We start from the raw sequence: 17762 nt of genomic DNA, 5'->3' as shown, positions 1-17762 counted from the left end.
TAAATTATTGAAACTACATCAAATTAAAAAGCTTTTGCACAATGAAGGAAACCATCAGCAAAACAGAAAGTCAACCCACTGAATGGGAGAAGATATTTGCAAATGATATAACCAATAAGGGGTTAAGATCCAAAATACAACAAGTGTTGGGGAGGATGTGGAAAAAAGAACACTCATGCACTGTTGGTGGGAACGCAAACTGGTGCAGCCACTGTGGAAAACAGTACGGAGTTTCCTCAAAGATTAAAAGGAACTGTGTGATCCAGAAATCACAGTATTGGGTATTTACCCAAAAAATACAAAAACACTAATTCTAAGAGGTACATGCATCCCTATGTTTATAGCAGCATTATTTACAATAGCCGAGCTATGGAAGCAGCCTGTGTCCATCAATAGATAAAGAAGATGTGAGATATTCTTTATCTATATGTAAAATATTCCACATACTATGGAATATTATTCAGCTATAAAAAAGAAGGAAATCTTGCCTTTTGCAAGGACATGGATGAGCTAGAAGGTATATATTAAGCAAAATAAGTCAGAGAAAGACAAATACTGTATCATCTCACTCATATGTGGAACTTAAGAAAGCAAATGAGCCAAGTTAAAAAAGAGACAAACCAAGAAACATACTTTTAAATATAGAGACCTGATGATTTACCAGAGGGAAGGTGGGGGGAGGGGGAGTGAAATAGTGATGAGGATTAAAGAGTGTACTTGTCATGATTAGCATCAGATTATGTGTGGAATTGTTGAATCACTATATTGTACACCTAAAACTAATATTAGATTGTATGTTAGCTAACTGGAATTAAAATAAAAACTTTAAAAAAAATTCCTTGGATTGAAGTAATGCTTTTAGATTAATTTAAGTGAAATTGTGTTAGGTTTCTACACATCTGCTGAAAGCAAGTATAATTCTCTAGATTGAAGAATTAAGTGGTATTTTAGAGGAATGGAATATGGTTCATTATTTTTCATTGTTTAGTTTTTGAGAATAGTAACTACCCAGGTAGACATAAGATCTTCAGGGTAAGTACAATTGTCAGCTTGTTTGTGTTTGTAACTATTACTTGATTAATTCAAATGACTAAGTTGTGAATTTGAAAAGCCCATAAAAGTATATGAGAAACTTTCAATTAATCCTTTGTGATCATTACTAACAATATTATCACTTTGCTTAAAATCTTCGAAAAACTTACGACTGTTGGGGGCGCCTGTGTGTCTTAGTCGTTAGGCGTCTGCCTTCGGCTTAGGTCATGATCCCAGCGTCCTGGGATCCAGCCCTGTGTTGGGCTCCCTGCTCAGTGGGGAGACTGCTTCTCCCTCTCCAGCTCCCCCTGCTTGTGGTCCCTCTCTCGCTCGCTCTCTCTGTCAAATAAATAAATAAAATCTTTAAAAAAAGAAAAGTTAACATTATTATCAAATTTGCCAAGAGAATATAGTTAGGTACAATTTAAATTGTAATGTGTATTCTTTCTTAATATTAAGGCTTTTCTTTTTCTAAATAAAATTAGTTAAAACTATTGAAGGTAATTTTATCACTTAAGGAATAATAATGACAACATATTGTACTTGTTCTGTGGCAAGCATCTGTTCTTTGCTTTTTATGTGTATTAATTAATTTTATCCTCAGAGCAACCCTATAAGGGAGATACTTTGAGAATTTTTATTTTAAAGATACAGTGGATAATTTCTGCAAGGTCACACAGCAACTAAATTACAGAGACAGTATTTAAACACAGGCAGATTAGTTTTTGACTACTTTGCTATATTTGCCTGTACTTTGGTTTTAAGCAGTAGAAACTGGCTCTGTTTAATTTATGCAAAGGGAAATTTAGTGGAGGCACTGAGAATCAATCTGAGTGAAGAATGGGTTCAAGAATGAGCAAAGACCAGGGTAATTCCAGAGTTTGTGAAGCAGGATGTAGGAACCCAGGAAAGAAGTCTCATCAGTCTGGATAGAATCACTACTGACATTATTTAGTTTTATAGTCATTTTGTTCAAGTTTCAGATTCCGAAAAAGTAGAAATCAATTGGTTTATTTTGAGTAATATGCCCTTCACTTGACTAGGGGAAAATAGAGCATGTGAATTTCAATTCTACTAGATTGTAATGAGGAAGAAATACTTCAAATAAATACTTGAAATTGTGATAATATTGGATAACAGAAACAGATACAGGCCAGGTAAATCTAACAGATTTACACTGCTGCAACTCCACAGGACAACAATTCATTCAGAAAACAATCAGTGCCGGCGAATGGACTCACACTGTTCTTTATCACTGCTCATTACGGATGCTGAAGTGTGTGGCAAAAATGAATGAAAGTTGTGAAACCAATCAGTGATTCTGCCAATGCCAAGTCAAGATGAAAACCTTTAAAAAAAATGTTACTGATTTTATCAACATAGTATTTCTTTTTAAAATTTAAGGTCAAATTTCTAAGTATGACAAAACAAGCTGCTTTAGCCAAAAGCAGTGAATGCCCATATTAAAATATATGTTGGGTCCAGTTTTTACCAAGTATGTTTCTCAGCCTAAGTAGACTATCTGCTATTACTGTATTTCTTCCCTGTCTCTGATGGATATTATCTTCATAATTCAATTTTTTAATGCAATGAGATGGGGCTATACTCATTAAAATCAGAAAAATTACTTGAGTTTCAATACTGCACTCATAATTTGTGCCCCCAAATTAGAGGAAATCATTTCTTTCCTAAATTATCAAGTATTGCTTTAATATTCCCGTGATTTTGCTTAGTGCTGGCTTGGACTAATTAACTTTCTATAAATGAAACTAGTTGATTTTTTTTTTAAAGATTTTATTTATTTATTTGCCAGAGAGAATGAGAGAGCATGAGCAGCAGGCAGAAGGAGAAGCAGGCTCCCCACTGAGCAGGGAGCCTGATGTGGGACTCGATCCCAGGACCTTGGGATCATTACCAGAGCCAAAGGCAGACACTTAATTGACTGAGCCACCAAGGCGTGCCTGAAGCTAGTTGGTTTTTAAAAAGAAATTGTAAACAAGGGCAGTATAAATTTAAAAGACTATTTTGTTACAAGACAAAAAAGGCTTTAATTTTACATAGGTTTAGAAATATCTCCTTAACATTTCCTCCCTATGGTGTATTCAGCGCTTTTTCATGGCCTATTTCATAACAAAATTTATTAAAAACAATTTTTATGTATGTTTAAATATATGTGTGCGTACATGTTGTATATATGTGTGTTATATATTTATAACATTTTAAATAACTTCAAAATAGGAACAAAAAGTCCAGTTACATCTTCTGGCTAAAGAAGATCATCAGAAGCAACTGAACGAAATTGAGAAATATTATGGCACAATAACAGGTCAATTTGGATTGGTAAAAGAGAATCATGAAAAGTTAGAGCAAAATGGTAGGTACTATCTTATTCAACATATATTTAATAGGGAGTGATTAAATGGGCTTGTTTATAATGAATAAATTGAACTTATCTGCTACCGGTAATACTAAGTGGCATTTTAGTATTATTTAAATTCAATAATAATTACATACATTGCATTAAGGCTATTTTCCCTGTCCATTTTAGTGATACTTTCCTTAAAATGGGTGTTGAATATAATATTTTTCTAAATGTTTTTCATGTTGCAGTACAGGAAGCAATACAGTTAAACAAAAGACTTTCGGCTTTAAATAAAAAACAAGAATCTGAAATATGCAGTTTAAAAAAGGTAGGATTTATACAGTTTCATAGTATCTGGGTAAAATTATAGTCTAATTTGTTTATGAAATAGTATTAGAAAAAGTTGGGTAGATATTTTTTGGTATAAAGAAAAAATGTTTTAAATACAGATTCATAAACTGTGAGTTATGATTCCAATTAATGTAATGAATGAATTTGTTCTAACCCATTCAAAATATTCTATGTCACCAGTGGCATGCCTTTTTGTGGTGACATGAATAGCCAATATTTACTGTATGTCTGTCTCATTAGCACCATTTATTCGTTCATTCTTCATTCATTCAAGACTTGAATGACTGTATGTCTCAGGTACTATGTGGCACTGAGGATACAGGTCTGAAGAAAATAAAACATTTTCCTGGTTTTTTAAAGTTTGTAGTCCAGTGGAGGAGTTAGACACAAAATACATAATCACATAGACCAAATAATTTAAAACTTACAAATGATTTAAAGAAAAAGTAAAGGATGTGATGACATTATAATCAATGAATTTATTACATTAGAGGTAAAGGGATAGGGAGGGAAGAGAATAATGTTTCAGGCAATAGAGATGTCCCCATACTGGACCCAAAAAAACAACAAAAAGATAAGTTACTGGAACCCAGAGAGCAAGCATCACACAGAGTAGGTAATACTCTGACAAGGAGAACAGCATGTGCAAAAGCCTTGAGGCAGAAAGGAGTTTTAGTAATCACTTCTCAGACTTTTGGCTAAGATTAAGTATAGAAAAGAATTTAGTATATGTGAGGGACAGGAGAAAGTCTGGTATGGCTGGAGCATCATGAGTGAAGGAGTACATTGGACATTCAGATCTAAATTGGCAGAAGGCCATAAACATTTTATTCCTCATGTCACAGTCATTAGCTCAGAAGTAGACAAGTGGCCTTAGTTAGTGGTTATAAGCCAGGAAGCATATGACCCCCACTGTGGTTGTCAGTCATTTCTCTACACGAGAAACCAAACAGGAGGAACCTGACGATGTGGATGTCAGATTGGTGTGAAGTAAAGAAACCTATTCTTTGATGAACCCTATCATTCCCCCACCTCTAGACTTTTCAGTTATGTGAGTCAGTACATCTCCATTTTTATTTATGTTAGTTTGGTTTGAGCCAGTTTAATTTTCTAGTATTTGCAACTAAAAATATCTTCACTGATACAAGGCGAGAGTGGTATGAGAGGAAGAAGTAGGCAAGGCCTTGTTCTTACTTTCTCGGAGAATGACCTTGTTTCCTTTCCTTACTCCTTTCAAAGCCCCATCTGAAATAATACCACTTTGGACTATCTTCCTGTCCCTGAGAGAATTGAGTACCTGTCCTTACTGACACTCAATGAATGAATAAATGCTTTAAACTAACATTTACTAAGTGCCACTTAAATACTTACAAATAAATTACACTTAATAGTTAATTTATCAGTGTGCAACATACCTTCCATTTGTCCCTCCAGATTCAGATGTATACATCCTTTTCTCCATGTAAGGCTTATCTATATGGATTCCGTCAGTGGTCCCACATCTTCCAGCTTCCCGTTGAGTTGGGCCAGTGGGGAGCAGCCTGGACAGGAGACAGGAGGAAAGAAAGAGGGTGAATCAGTATATTTCCCCCTGCCACCCATTCCCTCCCTTTGAGATCACTTCAGGGTGGCCTTGTCCCTCAACCTATCCCTAGTTTTCTCAAATTGGCCTACCCTGCGTGATGCTCTCTTTTTGGGTTCAGTAACTTACCTTCTTGTTTTTTGGGTCCAGCATGGGGTCCAGTCTACCGTTAGCCCCTGGAACTTGCACCATATTTTATGGTTCCTTTATAATGTGCCCACACTTTTGCAAATAAATCATCTTCAAATTATCCTAATTTATGTGTACCATCTATTTCTTGTGGGATCTGATGACACACTTGGTTAGAGTGTTAATATTAGTGAGGCCAAGTTTCTCAGTTCAGTTTTTGTATAAGCTGGTTGGTTCATTCAGTACAGAGAAATTTCTTTTTTACAAGAGTTACGCCCCAAACCTCAACAAGTCATTTTTGCAACACATATTGTAGATTTAATAAATAAATGAATATGGATGATATTGTTCAGATACATCATAACTTTTGAGGAAAATTTAAATTTTGGGTCAGTATTTTCATCGTAGTTTTAAATGGAGTCTGCTTTTAAAAGGGAAGAAAAAACACCCCAAGCATTTACAGCTATATGTGTCCATTGAATTTCACTATTTTTATTTATTTAAATTAACAAACTTTATATTTTAGAGCATTTTTAGCTTCACAGCAAAATTGAATGGAAAGTATAGAGCGTTCCCATTTACTACCTAACCCACACATGTACAGTCTCTCCCACTATCAAAATCCTGTATCAGAGTGATGCATTTGTTACAATTGATGAACCTACATTGACACAGCAGTATCATCCAAATTCCATTGTTTACAGTAGGATTCACTCTTGGTTTTGTACTCAATCTGAGTTTGGGCAAATGTTTAGTGACATGTAACCACCATTATAGTATCATACAAAATAGTTTTACCGCCCTGAAAATCCTCTGTGCTCTACCTTTTCATCTGTCCCTTCCCCCAACTCTTGGAAATCACTACTCTATTTCCAGTTTTGGAACCTTTTCCAGAAGGAAAAGAATCATATAGAATGTAGCCTTTTCAGATCAGCTTTTTTAGTATTATGCATTAAGTTTTGTCTAATGTCTTTTCATGGCTTGGTAGCTTTTTTAAAAGTCCTGAACAATATTCCATTGCCTGGATTTACCAGGAACTATCCATTCTACTGAAGGACATTTTGGTTGCTTGCAAGTTTTGGCAGCTATGAATAAAGTTACTATAAATATCTATGCACAAGTTTTTGTATGCACATAGTTTTCAACTTTTTTGACTAAATACCGAGGAGCACGATCGTTTGGATTGTATAGTAAGGTATGTTTCGTTTTGTAGAAACTGCCAAACTGTCTTCCAAAGTGGCGGTATCATTTTGTATGCCCACCAGCCATGAATGAGAGTTCTTGTTGCTCGATATCCTCACCAGCATTTGGGGTTGTCAGTGTTTTGGATTTTGCACATTCGTTAATAGGTGTGAATGGTATCTCTCATTGTTTTGATTTGTATTTCCCTAATGACATCATATGTTGAAAATTTTTTCATATGTTTACTTGTGATCTGTATGTCTTCTTTGGTGAGGTGTCTCTTCAGATCTTTTATCTGTTTTTTAGTTGGGTTGTTTGTTTTCTTATTGTTGACTTTTTAGAGTTCTATGTATAATTTGGATAACAGTCCTTTATTGGATATGTCTTTTAAAAATATTTTCTCCCAGTCTGTGATTTGACTTCTCATTCTCTTGATATTGTCTTTTGCAGAGCAGAAGTTTTTAATTTTAATGAAGTGCAGCTTATCAATTTGTGTGTGTGTGTGGATTGTAACTTTGGCATTGTACCTAAAAAGTCATCGCCTATGCAGAGTCTGCTAGATTTTCTCCTGTGTTATTTTCTAGTTTTATAGTTTTGTATTTTACATTTAGGTCTATGATCCATTTGAGTTAATTTTTATGAAGGGTCTAAGGTCTTGGTCTCCCCACCCCCCGTTATTTTCCATGTGAATGTCCAGTTGTCCCATCACCATTTGTTGAAAAGATTAGTTTTGCTCTTCTGTCAACTATCAGTTGACTGTATTTATGTGGGTCTGTTTCTCGGCTCTCATTTCTATTCCATTGATCTAATTGTCCATTCTTTTACCAATACCACATTGACTTGATTACTTTAGTTTTATAGTAAGTGCTAAAGTTGTGTAGTGTCAGTCCTCCAACTTTGTTCTCCTTCAGTATGGAGTTAGGTATTCTGGGCCTTTTGCCTCTCCATAGAATTAGTTTGCCTGATACACACAAAATAACTTGCTGAGATTTTGATTGGGATTGTAATGAGTCTATAGATCAAGTTGGGAAGAACTGACATTTTGAAAATTGTGGGTCTTCCTATTCATAAACACGGAATATCTCTCCATTTGTTTAGTTCTTTGATATCTTTCATTAGAGTTTTATAGTTCTTCTCATATAGATCTTACATATAGTTTGTTAGATTTTTTACCTAAGTATTTAGTTTTGGGGGTGTGTGAATATAAACAGTAATACATTTTTATTTTCAAATTATATTTATTCATTGTTAGTGTATAGCAAAGTGTGAGATCATAGAAAATATCTGCCCCCATTTTCTATCACTGGCAATTCCCTAAGTTGTAAAAGCACTAAGAATATCTCTTGTTCTAGTATCTGGTCTTTCACCCTGTCCTTGACACTGGGCTCCTAAAACCCTTAGAAATTCTTAAGTGGGGGCGCCTGGGTGGCATAGCGGTTAAGCGTCTGCCTTCGGCTCAGGGCGTGATCCCAGCGTTCTGGGATCGAGCCCCACATCAGGCTCCTCCGCTGGGAGCCTGCTTCTTCCTCTCCCACTCCCCCTGCTTGTGTTCCCTCTCTCGCTGGCTGTCTCTCTCTCTGTCAAAAAAAAAAAAAATCTTAAAAAAAAATTCGTAAGTGATAAGAGCGCTAGGGGCATCTTTTATTTCAATAATGTGACTCTGGGTGGAATCCTGGATGGCTCCTGCATGGGGGTTGGTTACCAGAAAGAGCAAGTCATGATTAGAAGCTTAAAATTTTTAGCCCTGCATCTCCCCTACCTCCCTCTACTCCACAAAGGGGAAAGGGGCTGGAAATGGAGTTAATAATTGATCATGTCTACATGAGGAAGTCTCCATAAAATCCTAATAGTACCATTTCAGACTTGATACACCCCAACTCCACCAGGATAGAATCCTCTGTGCTCAGGACTCTCCCAGATATTGCCCTTTGTATATCTTCATCTGACTGTTGATCTGTATCCTTTATCACATCTGTTAAAAAACTAGTTAAGTGTTTCCCAGTGTTCTGTGAGCTGTTCTAGAAAATTAATGGAACCTAAGAGGGGGATCATGGGAACCTCTATTTACAGCCAATCAGTCAGAAACATCTGGACTTGGAATTGGCATCTGAAGTGGGATGGGAGCAGTCTTATGGGACTGAGCCCTTAACCTTTGGGATTTGACCCTGCCTTCAAGTAGATGGTGTCAGAAGTGAGTTAAATTGTAGGACGTTCAGCTGGTGTTGTTGCAGAGAATTGCTTGGTGGGGGAAAGCCTCCACACATTTGGTGTCCAGAAGTGTCAGAAGTGTTCCGTTTAAAGGAGACACACAGGAAAAAAACACAGGAGAAAGAACTGCATTTTTCCTTATACAAGAAGGAAGAACTGTAGGTTTTTCCAGTACAGAAAGTGATGGACTTTCGTATATTAATGTTATATTTTACAACCTTGTTATAGTCACTTATTAGTTCTAGGAGGTCTCTGTTGATTCTTTTAGATTTTCTACATAGTCAATCATGTCCTCTGTGAACAAAGACAGTTTTATTTCTTCCTTCCCAAATCTGTATATCTTTTTTTTTTTTTTTTTAATTTCCTGTTCCTGTCTTGTTGCATTAGCTGGGGATTCCAGTATGGTGTTGAAAAGTTTGGTGAGAGGGGACATCCTTGGCTTGTTCCTGATCTTAGTGGGAAAGTGTGAAGTTTCTCACCATTAAGTTTGATGTTAGCTGTAGGTTTTCTTTTTAGATGCTCTTTAGCAAGTTGAGGAAGTTCCCCTCTATTCCTAGTTTGCTAAGAATTTTTATCATAAATAGGTGTTGGATTTTGTCAAATGCTTTTTCTGCATCTTTTGATATGATTATGTGATTTTTTTCTTTTGCCTATTGATGTAATGGATTACATTAATTAATTTTTGAATGTTGAACTAGCCTTGCATAACTGGGATAAATCCCAGTTGGTCATGGTGTATAATTATTTTTATACATTGTTATATTCAATTTGCTGTTACTTTGTTGAGGATTTTTATATCTTGTAATGTCTTTGTCTTGTTTTGCTATTAGGATAATGCTGGCCTTATAGAATGAATTCAGAGTAGTCCCTCTGCATCTGTCTTCTGAAAGAGATTATATAGAATTGGTATCATTTTTTCTTTTAATAGTTTCATAGAATTCACCAGTGAACGCATTTGGGCATAGTGCTTTCTGTTGTTAGATTATTAGTTATTGATTCAATTTCTTTAATTGATATAGGTCTATTTAGATTGTCTATTTCTTCTTGTATGAGTTTTGGCATATTGTGTCAAGAAATTGGTCCATTTCATCTAGGCTATCAAACTTGTGGGCATAGAGTTGTTCATAGCATTTTTAAAATTTTCCATTTAATGTCCATAGAATCTATGGTTATATCTACCTTTTCATTTCTGATATTGTAATTTGTGTCCCTTTTTCTTAGCCTGGCTAGAGGCTTATCAATTTTATTGATTGTTTCAAAGAATCAGCTTTTGGTTTCCTTGATTTTCTCTATTGATTTATTGTTTTCATTTTCATTGATTTCTACTCTAATTTTTATTATTTCTTTTCTTCTGCTTACTTTGAATTTACTTTGGTCTTTTTCTAATTTCCTAAGTTTGAAGTTTAGATATTTGACTTTAGATTTTTTTTCTTTTTAATTAAAGTGTAGTTGACATGTAATGTTACATTAGTTTCAGGTGTACAAAATAGTGATTTGGTAAGTCTATACATTATGCTATGCGCACCACAACTATAGCTACTATCTGTCACCATACAATGCTACTATGATACCGCTGACCATATTCCCTATGCTGTATCTTTTATCCCTGTGATTTACTTGTTCTGTGACTGGAAGACTGTATCTCCTACTCCCCTTCATCTATTTTCCCCATAGCCCCACCCCTCCCCTCCCCTCTGGCAAACATTAGTTTGTTCTCTGTATTTATGAGTCTGTTTCTTCTTTTTTTATTTGTTTGTTTTGTGTTTTAGATTCCATATATAAGTGAAATCTTATGGTATTTGTCTTTCTCTGATTTATTTCTCTTAGCATAATATCCTCTAGGTCCATTGTGTTTTTGCACATGGCAAGATCTTATCCTTTTTTATGGCTGATTGGTATTTCATTGTGTGTATAGACTACTTCCTTATCCATTCACCTATCATTGGACACTTGGGTTACTTCTATATTTTGGTCCTTTTTCTTTTCTAATATCATCATTCAGTGGTATACATTTTCCTGTAAGCATTGCTTTCATCGCATCCCACAGATTTTGAAAAGTTATGTTTTCATTTCGCTCAAAATATTTTAAAATTTCTCCTGAGATTTCGTCTTTGACCCATGTGTTCTTTAGAAGTGTGCTACTCAATCTCTGAGTATTTTGGTTTCTTCAAGCTACCTTTTATTGATTTCTAGTTTAATTTTTTTGTGGTCTAAGAACAGAACTTGTGTCATTTTTATGTTTTTAAATTTGTTAAGGTGTGTTTTGTGGTCCAGAATGTGGTCTATCTTGGTGAATGTTCTATTTGACCTTGAGAAGAATTTGTAATGTGTTTTTGGATGAAGTAGTTTTGGATGAAGTAGTCTATACATGTCAGTTATATCCATTTGATTGATGGTGGTAAGTTCAACTTTACCCTTCTGATTTTGTGCCTGCTGGATCTGTCCATTTCTGATGGAGGGGTATTAATGTCTCCAAATATAATAGTAGATTCTCTATTTCTTTTTGCAGTTGTTAGTTAGTTTTTGCCTCCTGTATTTTGGTACTCTCTAGGCATATACACATTAAGACATTCTTATGTCTTGGAGTATTCACTCCTTTATCATTATGTATGCCCCTCTTTGTCCTTGATAACTTTCCTTGCTCTGAAATCTACTCTGGTTGAAATTAATATAGTGATTCCTACTTTATTTTGATTAATGTTAGCATGGTATATCCTTCTCCATCCCTTTACTTTTAATCGATATGTGTTTTTGTATTTAAAATGGGTTTCTTGTAGACAACATATAATTGTGTCTTGTTTTTGGATCCACTCTGATAATTCATCTTTTAATTGTTGTATTTTAGACTCCTGATGTTTGAGGTGATTATTGATGTAATCTGGATTAATATATACCATATTTTTTTGCTGTTTTCTATTTGTTGCCTCATTTATTCCTCTTTTTTTGTCTTCCACTCTTTTTCTGCTATTTGTGGCTTCAGTTGAGCATTTTATGATTCCATTTTCTCTCCTTTCTTAGTGTTTCAATCATACTTTTTAAAAAACGTTTTTAGTCCTACCCCTAGAGTTCACAGTATATCTGCATTAAACCAAGTTCACTTTCAAATAACATACCATTTCATGGGTAGTGCACGTACCTTATAACAACAAAACAGTCCTGATTCTTCTCTCCTGTCACTTGTATCATAAGCTTACATAATCAGATACATCATTGTTATTATTTTGAACAAATGATTATTTTTTCAATTTAGAATAATAGAAATGAAATATTTTATTTACTATCACTTATTCCTTCTCTGATATTCTTCTTTTTATTAGGTACATCAGAGTTTCTGACCTATATCACTTTCCTTTTCTCTGAAAAACTTTTTTTTAACATTTCTTGCAAAGCAGGCCTACTGAAAACAAATTCATTCAATTTTTGTCTTAAAAAGTCTTTGTTTCTCCTTCACTTTAAAAAAAAAGATTTTATTTATTTGTCAGAGAGAGAGAGAGAATGCACAAGCAGGGGGAGTGGCAGGCAGAGGGAGAAGCAGGCTCCCCACTGAGCAAGGAGCGTGATGTGGGACTCAATCTCAGGACCCCAGGATCATGACCTGAGCCGAAGGCAGACACTTGACTGACTGAGCCATGTAGGCATCCCTCTCCTTTACTTTTGAAGGATAATTTTAGAGGATACAGAAGTCTAGATTGGTAGTTTTTATCTCAACACTTTATTTCATGTCGCTCTCATTTCTTGTACGGTTTCTGAGAAGTCAGATGTAATCCTTTGCTCTTTTGTAGGTAGGGTGTTTTTTCCCCTCTGGCTTCTTTCAGTATTTTTTTTTTAACTATTGATTTTCTGAATTCTGAATATGATATGCCTAGGTATAAATTTTTTGGTCATTTATCCTTCTTGGTGTTCTCTGGGCTTCCTGGATCTGCGGTTTGGTGTCTGACATTACTTTAGGGAAATTCTCAGTCCTTACTGTTTGAAATATTGCTTCTCTTCCTTGTTCTCTTTCTTTTCCTTCTGTTATTTCCATTATGCATATGTTACATTTTGTGTAGCTGTCCCACAGTTGGTGGATATTCTGTTCGGCTTTCCTTAGTTTCTTTCTCTTTGTTTTCAGTTTTTGAATTTTTGCCATCACATCAAGTTCACAGATATTCCGCAGTCTTGTCCATACTACTGTTGAGCCCATCAGAGGCATTCTTCATTTCTGTTGCAGTGGCTTTGATCTAAAGCATTTCTTTTTGATTCTCTCTTAAAATTTCCATTACTCTACTTACATTATCCATTTGTTCTCCTGTGTTTTGTCTACTTTTTTTATTAATGCATTTAGCATATTAGGTTTTTTTTTTAAATTCCAGATTTGATAATTCTAATATTTCTGCCATATCTGACATGGGTTCTGATGCTTGTTCAGTCTCTTCAAATTGTGTTTCTTGCCTTTTAGTATGCCTTGTAATTTTTTGTTGAAAGATGGACATGACATACATATGAAAGGACCTGTAATAAATAGCCTTTAGTAATGTAATGGTAAGGTTCAGTCGGGATGGGTGTGTGAAGTGTTCTGTGATTAGGTCTCAGTCTTTTGGTGAGCCTGTGTCACTGGACTGTGAACTTCACAGTACTTCTCAGTTTTTTCCCTCTCTTTGGTGGTACAGCATGGTTGGAGGGGGCTAGATTTCAGTATTACCCTTTCCCAAAGTAGTTTAGGCTCAGGTCCAATAATTTCTCCCTACATCAGGCCTTGTTAAGAAGAACAGAATGCCCTGGCATATTTCAAAATGGTTCCTTTTCCTCTTTTCCTCCTGGAAGCAGGAGGGAATTTTTTTCTGATACTGTCAGAGGACTTGGAAGTGAAATTCACAAAAGTGGGGGGGGTTCCCCCTATGACTGTGTCCCCTGATTTTTTTTTTTTTAACTCCCAGAGTTTTCTACATTGAGCCTTTAGCAATTAGTCAATCACAATTCATGCTTTCCTGCACTGGCACTATTTCCTGCAGAGGTTTCTGTTTGTGGGTTTCTGCTCTGGTAATTTATAATTCTTTATATTCACCAGTCTCTCTCTCCAATTATTGAGGTAGCTGTTTGCCTTATGACCTCATTTCTCTGACAGATCTAAGAGGAGTTGTTGATTTTCAGTTTGTTCGGCTTTTACTTGTTGGCAGGACAAAGTGCTGTCAGGACAAAGTTTAAGCTCCTTACTTGCTAGACTGGAAATAAGTCCCCCTGGTTTTATATTTATCTATAATTTTACTGAAATTAAAACTTTATGAAGAATCTAGAGTAACAGATTTAAGTTTTGGAGAGGAGTGTTTTGTGCTGTGAGATAAATAACATATACTTTTATGCATAATTCAAGAAATCAGGAAATTTTACTACATTCTGTTTTAGCATCATTTCAAGGAAAGTGGGATTACTTAGGATAAAGATTGAAGTGACTTCTAAATGCTAAGCCAGCGTCCAAAGGCCATTAATATTTGTAACACTATTCTATCTATTTCTTTGGTCTTATAACTGCCAATAAATTGATTTTATATTCTGAAGGATCAGAAAGGAAGAGCATAGGAGTAGCTCAGTATAAGAAAGAATGGGTGGTAATAAGCATATGTTCCTATCCCTTAAAAGTCTTAAGTCTGCCTAGCAAACTAGACAGTTTTTATGTAGAAAATATTTATTTTCAGTCACATCCTAGAATATTACAAATGTTTTTTTAATATAAAGAGAAAAGCTGTAATTTAAAAATTTGCCTGTAGTCTCAAATTAGAGGATTGTGAAAAGAACCATTCATTTTTTTCAATGTAAACTTCAAATGCAGATATAAATAACTAAATACTGAGACTGAATAGTTGTGAATAAGCACATATTCAGTGAATAAGCACATTCATTTATTTTTTAATATTTTATCCATGAGTTAACTGATTAATCATATTAAGTGGTTATATTAAAATTTTCATATGCTTTTTAGTTGTTTTTGCATCATTATGAAAGGATTATACCTCCTAAATTTCTGTACTAAGTTATGTAGTTTTTTTCATTAAGTAAGGACAAATGTTTCATTATAATATTATATTTCTAATAACGTCTAGTTTAAGACTGACCTGTAGATGGAGACGGTGCTCATGTAAATCCCTGGAGAGACCCCATTAGCAGATTAGGATAAAAAGAATGTCTCTTTCTTTGCACAAGTACAATAGTGTTGCTCAGGAGCACACTTACCCCTTTTTCCTCAGGTCTTGGAGCCCTGCCAGGGCTAACTAAATGTACTGATATGTCATGCAGTGGTGGCCTGTCTCTCTAGAGAGCATTATAGTCAGTGACTGTGCTACCAAATAGTTCTTGGAAGAGAGAGAGTGTATGAAAGGGTAAAGTGAGAGAATTTTCTTACCTTGAGATTTCCAAGTCTAAGTAGCTAAACGAGTGAAAATTTTAAAATATATTTTAACAGCCATTTTTAATACTTCAGACATTCTAGATATAAGTATTTTGTATTTTGTATGTAGTCTTAATTTTCAACTTTAAGAAAGCTTTTTTCATTTTTTATTGTCTTTTTTAGAAGCTAATCCAGTCTAGTAACATTGGTTATATCACTCATTTAAAACTTTTAATCATTAATTTTCCCAAAGATAATTTTTCTTTTCTTTTATTCTGTTTTATGATTTTGTTCAGAACAGTTAAGCTATTGGTTTGTGATAAGATGGATTTTTCTTTTTTTTTGGAGCGAAGTTAAACAGACCAAACTTAGTTGTTAGATTAAACTAGATATTACAGTTCCGAATGCTGGGTTCAGCATTATGGCAATCGTGAAGAATTCCTGATACTATCTGTGAACAGCATTCATAACCTCTGCTATTTGTCTGAGTAAACGTCAGAGCACTCAAGGAGATAGTGATATTTAACAGACTACCCTGTACCAGAAAAGGGAGGGGTAAAGGAAAAAAGAACACGATATTTATGACTCTAGGAACTATAAGTTGTAATTTAATGAGATCAAAAGCATGTGCTGTTTACTTGCTGCACTAACAGCTTTGAATAAAATGGTTAGAAAACAGACAATGTACTAAAAGTTCAGGATATTTAAAAGCTATAAGGGCTATAAAATCAAAAGCATATTTTCAGTGGAAAATCATTTCGTGGAGGTCTCTGATTTTAATTTATTATGCTCTTAAGATTAAGTAATTAATATGTAAGAGAAAAAGAAAGACGTAGAAATGATTAGTTTTTACTTTTGTCAGCCATATCCTGAGTTTTCACTCTTACTGTCCCCTTTCCCACTTCCTTGTTGTTTCATAACAATTTTTGTAATAGAAATTGATGCATTTTAGAGTATCTCCTGGAAAACTTAGCTGATTACAACAGCTCCATGTTTTCAGTTGTTGAAAGTGTAGAAAGTCATAGAAGTTTGTTGCACTTTGTAACCTTGACAGAAAAAATAACTTTTAGAAAAATGAATCCGCTTTTATTAATTCAGAGAATTATAAGCCCCTTGATATAAATAGAAGTTTCAGCAACATATACTTCAGTTTAATTGTACTGTTATCAATAGAACATTTCATCTTATGATTGAACCTAGAATAGATCACTAGTATAAAATTAGTATAAAAGGCATCTAATAATTTCTAAGTTGTTTGAATGTTTATTTCTGACAAGTGTATATTGCTTTAGAAAAACCCAATATAAAAAAATTAAAAGTTCAAAGTTACAAGTTTTAAAACTACCATTTTAGTACACAAAAAAAGCAGCTTGAAAGGAAGTTTTTGGAAACACCATTGTGTAAAGAAAGATGTACATTATTTTAAGCCCAGTATTATTGGTGGCTTTTTTAAAAAGTAGAATCAGGGGGCGCCTGGGTGGCACAGCGGTTAAGCATCTGCCTTCGGCTCAGGGCGTGATCCCGGCGTTATGGGATCGAGCCCCACATCAGGCTCCTGTGTTAGGAGCCTGCTTATTCCTCTCCCACTCCCCCTGCTTGTGTTCCCTCTCTCGCTGGCTGTCTCTATCTCTGTCGAATAAATAAATAAAATCTTTAAAAAAAATAAAAATAAAAAATAAAAAGTAGAATCAGTTGAGTACAAAAGATTTGCTTTTAATACTCAGATGATACTTGACTAAATACTGAGTAACTATAAAAATTAGCCGAACATCCTATAAATCTGAGTTGAGATTAAAACTTTGAGCTCCTCTAACAGACATTTTTTCCTTTGAATTACTCTCCTAAATTTTTAAGAAGTTAAAGTAATTGCTGAAATTACTGATTTTTTAAAAATATATATCCTTCAATAGCCATAGTCAATTTGACTACCATCCCATGTTTTTAAATGTTTCTCCAGGGTGGAAATAATAAGGTCAATGCATTCTTTTGTTCAATAAGTTTGTTAAGTCAAAGACTCTAGTTCTAGAGTAATGTTTTAGTATACTGTCTTATTTCTGTAATTGTTGTTTTCTAGCATATTCTTGGATCTGTACTTATAATGAAGAATTAACCTATTTTAAATTCACAAATTTAGGGCTGTTGATTATAACAGTCGAGGTTATTTTCTAGCCAAAAAAATACTGTTCTTTTAAAGTTAACATAATGCTAGTGACTCACCACTTACTAAGCTTCATTTTTCCATTATTGTACTAGTCTGTTCACATTTAAACCAGGAGCATCTGTCTATATAACATGGTGATCTGTAGGGCTGTGGCTGTTAACATTGAATGGAGTGAAACCAGCTGGTTCAACCAGTGACTAAACCCTCAGCACTATACTTAAACCTACCACTTTCTATTCAGTCTTACAAATTGACTGTGAACTATTGTGTCATTAATAATACTCTGGCTGACATCGACTGCTCTCACCAAGTATTTTTATTGCCATTTTTTTTATCCTGAATAAATCAACCTTTGCTTTCATCAAATCTTATTTTAGGTAAAGATAAGTCACAT

At 34.6% G+C, this 17762-nt stretch overlaps 1 protein-coding gene across 1 annotated transcript in view; it reads left to right on the top strand.

Moving 5' to 3' along the window:
- Positions 1 to 17762, top strand: part of CCDC73 (coiled-coil domain containing 73) — a 116216-nt gene that overhangs the window by 56430 nt on the left and 42024 nt on the right. Inside the window, exons 8-9 of the mRNA XM_008686940.2 lie at positions 3271 to 3406; positions 3643 to 3722. Of these exons, the coding sequence (XP_008685162.1) occupies positions 3271 to 3406; positions 3643 to 3722 (216 nt within the window). The remainder of the gene's footprint in view (positions 1 to 3270; positions 3407 to 3642; positions 3723 to 17762) is intronic.

This window comes from Ursus maritimus, unplaced genomic scaffold (assembly GCF_017311325.1).
Source record: "Ursus maritimus isolate PB19 unplaced genomic scaffold, ASM1731132v1 scaffold_23, whole genome shotgun sequence".
In the NCBI taxonomy this organism is placed as follows: Eukaryota; Metazoa; Chordata; class Mammalia; order Carnivora; family Ursidae; genus Ursus; species Ursus maritimus.
The sequence above is the reverse complement of the archived record's forward strand: the minus strand, read 5'-3'. Positions and strand labels throughout refer to the sequence as shown.